General features: G+C 39.3%; 1 protein-coding gene across 1 annotated transcript in view; it reads left to right on the top strand.

Annotated features, from left to right (window-relative positions):
• Window positions 1-511: 511 nt before the first annotated feature.
• The window catches only part of si:dkey-22o22.2 (neural-cadherin), a 126,857-nt gene continuing 119,848 nt past the window's right edge, over window positions 512-7,520 (top strand). Inside the window, exon 1 of the mRNA XM_044115781.1 lies at window positions 512-1,844. Within this exon, the coding sequence (XP_043971716.1) occupies window positions 893-1,844 (952 nt within the window). The 5' untranslated portion in view covers window positions 512-892. The remainder of the gene's footprint in view (window positions 1,845-7,520) is intronic.

Below are 7,520 nucleotides of genomic sequence, written 5' to 3'. Positions count from 1 at the left end.
ATTAAAGTAATGCTTCAGTTCTTAATGACATATTTAATCATTTAAATTTAGGCTCTAACTGCAGCAACATTTTGAGAGCTAAGCAGCTTTTTTGCTATAGACATAAATCATTTTGTCATCTTTACCATATAGAGCTTGACCTGCATCTGATTTTTGTGTGTTGAATGAAAGATAGAGATGATCACATCTGATCAGAGCTAATAAAGCAGTTAACCCACATATAGAAAAAGGTCTTGTCTCCTTTCCTCTCCATCTGTAGACCCTTTCTTCCAGAGGGCGGGCCTCGCACTGTCACTCATGTCAGTCCGGCGTCCTGATTGGTCTCTCTCCTCCGAGGGGCCAGTGAGCGGTGCGATGGAGCCACATGGAGCCAGCCTGATGCATCTGTGTCCGTTAGTCTGTTCCATCCTCCGGAGGAGTCAACCCGGAGAGTGTGGAACACTTTGGCGCATCGTCAGCGTCTATATGCTGGAACTTTTTTTTTAAAACTGAGCAGAGAGAAATTGTACTCCAGAATCTATTTTTCGTCACTGTTCTTTCTATTCATGCGTCTTTCATGTCCCCAAGAAACGTTGGGAAATAGGACCAGTTTGATCCATGCGTAAAAGTCCTTGTTGGGTGATTTGTCCAGAGGACTGTCGGATTCCGTCTTGCGCTCTAGATGGAGGTTTCTTATCCTTCATGACAGTGGATCTAGGTTGTTGTTTTTTTAGCTTTTAAAAGAAATAATTTAATAAACTTAGCTGAAAAAGACTTGTGCTTTATCTAGAAAGATAATTCCCATTTTGCGCTGTTTTACAGTGGATCTATGTAAGAGAAAACGGGCACTTGTTTTCGTGGCTGCCGTGGACATTTTGCTGTCTTTTGTAAGTAAAACTGTTTTAATGGAAATATGAACAAAGGTGCAAGAGAAGCGGTTCTCCTGAACACCTTCCACCTGCTCCTGCTGCTGCTTTATGCTCCGCCGGTGAGTCTCTCCGCGCAGCGCAGACATCCAGCGCGCTACTTTGGCCACATCGCTGAGAACTCCCCGGCTGGATCGCCCGTTGATGGGGTCTCAATCCCGCTAGAAGCCGGAGTCTGCTCCGGTGCAAATCTTGACGGCAGCCTGTACGGGAATTATCCCTCTGATTTCCGGATCGTTTACGACTCTGAGCGTCGGGACAGTTTGATTCTGGTGTCCGCCAAACCGCTGGACCGAGAGTTTATAGCGATGTACGAGTTCACGGTGGAACTCCCGCCCATGTGCCAGACGAGACCGGCGGTCGTCCAGGTTGAAGTGTCCGACAGGAATGATAACATCCCCCAGTTCATCAGCGGGAATAAAACGGTGGAAGCGGATGAGCTGGCGCCGCTTGGAACCGTCTTGGCTCGCTTTGACGCAAAAGACGGCGACGCGGAGAGAAATGGACACACAACGTTTTACGCATCACCACAGTCCCGTTTGCTTCACGTGGTGCCACAAACCGGCCAGGTGAGGCTCGTGGGGTCGCTCTTGGGGGTCAAGCAGCTCAACCTGCGGCTTTACGTGAAGGACGGCGGGGACGTGGCGCTGATCGGTGACCCGGTGTTCCTTCGTGTCGACGTTCGCGGCTCCGGCAGAGCGCGGCGCAGACCCCGTTCTCTGTCCGAGGACCTGAGCTACACAGTGACCGTACCGGACCACATCAGAGTGGGTGATCTGGTGTTCACTGTGCCGGACCAGAGGTTCGACCAGCGGTGGTTCGAGGTGATATCCGAGGCCGACTCGCCCGTCCAGATCGAAAGGGACTCGGGGCGCTTGTACCTTGCGCGCAGTCTGCGGGAGCCAGCGGAGGTGGTGGTGAAGATCCAGAATCTGCGAGGTAAGACACAGACCCTTCATTCGTAGAGACGCAAAAGTAGCTTTACAGGATTCGATGTACTTAAGATCATGAACAGTACTTTTACTGTTGGGATCTAATTGTTTCAACACCCCACTTTTGTTTACAATGTAAAGTAAAAGCAATTCAATATTTTTTATTTTAAAAATTGTGTGTCCGGCTTCATTCCGCAAGGGAACATCTAGGCTGAATGAAAATAACCTTTAACCTAAATCTGCAAAACGTTTGAATAATTCTGGGCCTGCATAACAAGTAATCATTGGCCACTTTGTTAGGAACACCTGCTCAGTTCTTCTTTTTCACAAGTGAAACAACAGATTACATGTCAGCAACTCAGAGCATTTAGGTGTGGTGAAGACGACTTGCTGAAGTTCAAAGCCAGCATCAGAATGGAGGGAAAAGGAGATTTAAGCAAGTTTGCAGTTTTCAGAAACTGTTGATTTAATCATAACCATCTGTCAGGTTTACAAAAATGCTTTGTTGTTGTCAGAGATGAGAGGAAACGGACGGGCATGAGGAGTATGACCGCTCCGAAAAGCTCCACATGTCAAACAGTGAAGCAGATGGGCTAAAATTGAACAGTAACATTGGATGGCATCGAGTTAGTAGCTCTTGATTCAGACAGTGAGTAAAGGAGCATTGGAATTTAGCCAGAGGTTGTGAAGTTTCCATAAAGGAAGAGTGTAGAAACTCTTTACCAGAGTCATCCTTGTTCATATTTTAGGTTTCATGCAGCTTCAGAAAGTTTCCTTTCACAGTTCTGTGCAGATTTTTCCTATGTTGAGTAGTGAGAAGTGTTCATTCAGTCGGCGTGTGTGTGTGTGTGTAACGGCCCATGTGTTGGCTCTTCTCCAGCAGTTTGAATTGACCCCAACCGTCAACGGCTACTTTTCTGCTCTTTCATTCATTCTTCACAACACTCCACAGATCCCTGCCAAGTGTGTGTGTGAGAGAATAGAGGGAGTGTGTTAGGTTGTGTGTGCTGCCAGCAGACTGTTAAAGGACAAACAGTGTTTAGTTTGTAAGGTGTGAGTAAGCACACCTCAAAACACTTCACACACATATTTTAGTTTTCCAGTTAGGAGAGGAAAAGACACACACACACGCACACACACACACACACACACACGTCACTCCAGAAGCTTTCACTGAAGCTGAATATTCAGATGGTTAAAGGCTCCTGATAGAGGGAAGGATTTATTTTTGCTGCATATTTGACTTCTGCAATGCAGCAGGAATTAATTTGCATTGTTAACTCCACTCAATCTAAACAACAAATTAAGTTATGAAGCACTTATCTCATCTGCCAGTGTTGGAATTCAGATGGAGAGTGGGTTTGTTTGTTTGTTTTTTTTTCATTTTTCAGTAAAAACATCCTCATTATATCACATACAGTATGTATAATCTTTGACATTCAGCTCATATAACCAGGAATAAAATGTTTTTCTTATTTTCTTAAGCATATCTCCAGTTTTTTTATTTTATTTTTTTTATATTTTGTGAATATCAGATGTAATCATGAGCAGCTGATATGAGTGGCATGCTCCATAAAAATAACATATATTTCCAGTGTTCACTAGTAGTTTCCTACTAGTCTTTTTGTTTCCATTCAGTTGCATGGAATAAAATTAATTTTTTAAAATTAAAACGGTTGCATTCAGATAAATAAGGCTAGATGGGCTGATCAAAAGATCATATTAATCAGAATATTTCCAGAAAAAAACATGGTAACATTCCAACATGCAACATTTATGCTTTTTTCAGAGCATGAATAAGTACAGTTAATCATTTTAGACGTATAAAATGTAAAGTTACTGACGAGGCTCATGTTAGATTTAACCTCCTCAGTCTGAAGAGCATTTTCTCTTCAGTTTATACTGTATAATAAAAATATACCCAGCATGGAGCACAGCTTATAGTGAATATTATACTTTCTAGTGGCTCATTTTGCAACTTTAGATGTTCAGCTATAACAGGAAACCAACTAGTCTCATGTAAACTGGACAGGAACAGATTGAAAAAACTAACAACTCAATTTCAACAGAAGCACTGGAGTTTGATTTTCATATAATCAACATGAAGGAGTTGATTTAGCCAAATGTCCTCAGCTTTGATGGACTGGTATCATGAACAAACTGTTGGCTGCTGGTCTTCTAAATGACAGGGGATGTTAGTCTCACATTACTTCCTGTAATGAGAGCCCTTCATAAACTAGTGTTTGTTAATTATACTCGTAGGTTTTTGATAACAGTAATTTATTTTGCTAAAAATATACTTTCTGGATATTTGTCTTAGTTGTCTAGAAGTTTGTTTCTTGGAGATGTTAATTTATCAAAAGTTTTTTTCTACTTTGCATGTAGAGTCATTAATTTTGCACATTCTTGTTTTCATCGTCTTTACGGCCCCATTCCTCCAGTTTTGAACATTGTCTTCTGGGTCACAAAACTTATCGTTTGATCTTTTGTTTTTCACATGTAAAGGAGGAAGATTGGTGAAGTTAAGAATTTCATCCATTGTGATTCATCAACATATTTCATTTGACCATTTATGAATGAACGTTGTGGTCAGAAGTTGCATGATGAATCGATTATTTAAATAATTGTCAACTAATTTAGTCATCAGTTAATCATTAACTTAAATGACCATTTTCTGAAAGAAAATCATATTCAAAGCAGTCATTAAGCCAAAACTGTATAATAAATATATACATTTTGCATTTATGATTGCTTAATTGATAAACTAGTTAACAGATCAGCCTTATTGATGTATTGATAAGTCAAGAAGAAAGCGTCTTTTTAGCAAATGTGATTTTGTATTTTATTTGTATCTTTTAATGTATTTTTAATATTGCATAAAAAAGACTTAAGTGGTCAAATCATGAGAATAATTAATAGATTAATTGATTACTAAAATCATCTTTAGTTGCAGGTTTTGTCCTGAATCACTTAAGATTAAAGTTTACAATATAATATACATGCTTTCTAAGTCATTTGGATAAATGTGGTGATGTCTGAAGAAACATTTCAACTTTTAAATCAAACTTCTCTCCAACACCTTTAAGAAAATCTGATAGTCTGTCCATCACAATAAACAGTCAAAGTTTAGGATAATTAAAACAAATCAAGGGAAATATTTGGGAGCAGTGTTAGTCAGAGCTGCTGGCCAACATTTAGTCAGTGTGACGTGTGCTGATGGCCAGCAGCTCTGATCTGGTTGACGGGTTGAAATGCCATCCAGATGCTGCTGTGACCCCCTCACACTCAACCTAAAGTAAATGTTTAACCAAGAGCCTAAAGTCCTCACATCTGGACAGCCGTGGTGGCAGCTTGATGTTCTGATGAGGTCTGGCTAATCAGTCAATCCAAACAGCATCTTTGGTATTTATTTGTAAAAATTAGTTGTGTTTGCTCACCTGGAGCTCTCCCAGGTCTGAACACATGGACGGCAGCAGAACCAGAGCTCTGGACAGGAAGCTGTGTTTGTGTTAAAACAGAACGACAGGGCCCAGGTTGGCTGCGGTCTGTGGCCACAGAGGAAGAGAGTGGGATTTGGGCGCAGCGGGTTGTAAACTGTCCGGCTGATTGAGACGGCCTGTCTTTCGTCGGCTGTGGTGGAGATTTAGATGTGTGGGAATGAGCTCTGAGCAGCAAATGTCTGCTTTGAATTGGCTCCAGGCATTCAGTGAGAAACAGCAGGCCAAAGTTTGGACATCAGTGACTAAATTATTGTCATTTTGGTCAATAAAAACTTATTTTCATATCGGTATCTTTCTCCTTCACATTCATCTGCTCTCACACCAGTCACTTGCATTTATGCAGGCCTCTTAATTATTTAAAAATCACTGTGGACTCTGTATCTTGTGCATCGCTGCAGATGGAAGTGAGTGTACTGATGTTGAATTATTCTCGACTTTTTGGTAAATAAAAAATGATTTTTTTGTTTTTGGTGTTTAAATGAGCCTTAAATATTATTTATTACCTTAAAACATAAATATATTAATAGGGGCAAACTGTTTGTGGGTCAAATGAACAGCGTGTTTAATAACTACTTAAGGTTATTTTCAAAAGGTACTTTTATCCCAGCTAATGAGCGCATAATTTGATTTACTGAATAATTCAGTTTTGTTAGCTGTGCACTTAAAAATATGCTGTAGTTGTTAACAAATGGCTATGCAAAACTGCAACGCTGTCAAAGGAGTCTGGAGCTTTTAAAGATAGAAAAATAAAGTTTTGAATTCTGCTTTAAAAGTCAGGAACGAACGGAAACATTCTAATTCATTTAGCTGACCTCATATTGATCTCATATTGATGATTTTAAAGTGTTTGTTTTTTTTAATTATTTGGACAGAAAGCGTTTTGCCTTGTTTTGAGCTGCATTGATCACTTCTCACACAGTCTACCAGTGTATAAACCTTGATCTACTTCAGATAATAGACTGCTTACCGACAGTAATGAACTATTAGAAATGTTTGAAAAACTCCAATCTGCCACTTTCACGTCTAACTTCACTCAAATTTATTGTATTTAAGCAGACTACAGTTTTATTAAGGTCTGTCATGGAAAAATTACAATAAGGTCACATCTGCTAGTCATGTCATATGAAATGTTTATGAACTCTCACCAAAAGAACTATTTGGGTTTCATGTAGAAGGTTGGAAGTTGTTTTCTACAGCTGCATCAGAACCAGACTGTCTCGCCCCTTGTCGTTAATTCTTTATATTTGGTATAAAACTCATGTGTTGTATGAGCTGACAGAGCTTTGCGAATTTTTCATCCAGACCTGCTTCATTACTGATTGTCTTACAAGCTCTCTGTATTGTGCACAATATATGAATAAACCTGATTGAGTGATTTTACCTGAACAGTGGAAATAGTATTTTTTCCACGACATGTCAAAACTAAACTTCAAGACAAACTGAGTGAGTTTAGATGTAACTAAGTTAGTTTATTCCAAATACAAAACAATGCAGTTTTTCCTGTAATTAAGCAACTATACAAATGTAAATAATTATTCTTATGATGGCTTCTGTGACGTTTTGCGCTGTTATTTTAGATTTAATGGTTATATCGAATAATTTTCTCGTTTTGAACCCTTTATTTCTGTTTACCCGCTTCTCACTAATATATGAAACACAAAGTTAAGTTGTCTGAAGTCCGTGTTTTGTCTGCATGAATGAACAATCTTCTGGGGTGAAAATAAAAGATTCACTCATGTTAAATCACTCTCGGGAGGATGCAACCAAAGTTAAACTTTCATGAGTGTACGGTCAAGAAGTTTTCACTCTATAAACTGAAATGCTGCATGTGTCAGATACTGTTTGTTGCTGCACTCTGAGCATCTCATGGAGTGTCGTTGCTTTTTCAACAAGGCAAAATGTCTTTTAGATAAATATCTTTAAATAAAAAACTAGAAAACTAAAGGAAGAACTCTAAAAAAGGAGGATGAAGGTTTTTGCAGTGAATAAAGTATCACAATGAGTTTGTTTGTAGACAGTTAAAGAATAAGTTAGGCAGGAGCTCCTTGGGAGGTAATGATTAAAACCAAGAATGAAAGTGAGACAAATCTGATTCTTGAAAAGGACAATTCATTTTGAGCAAATTCTTGTTGTTTATATAATTTACAACTTGAAAGCAAAAATAATTTCCTTCTAAAAATTGA

This window comes from Gambusia affinis, linkage group LG05, assembly GCF_019740435.1.
Source record: "Gambusia affinis linkage group LG05, SWU_Gaff_1.0, whole genome shotgun sequence".
In the NCBI taxonomy this organism is placed as follows: Eukaryota; Metazoa; Chordata; class Actinopteri; order Cyprinodontiformes; family Poeciliidae; genus Gambusia; species Gambusia affinis.
The sequence above is the reverse complement of the archived record's forward strand: the minus strand, read 5'-3'. Positions and strand labels throughout refer to the sequence as shown.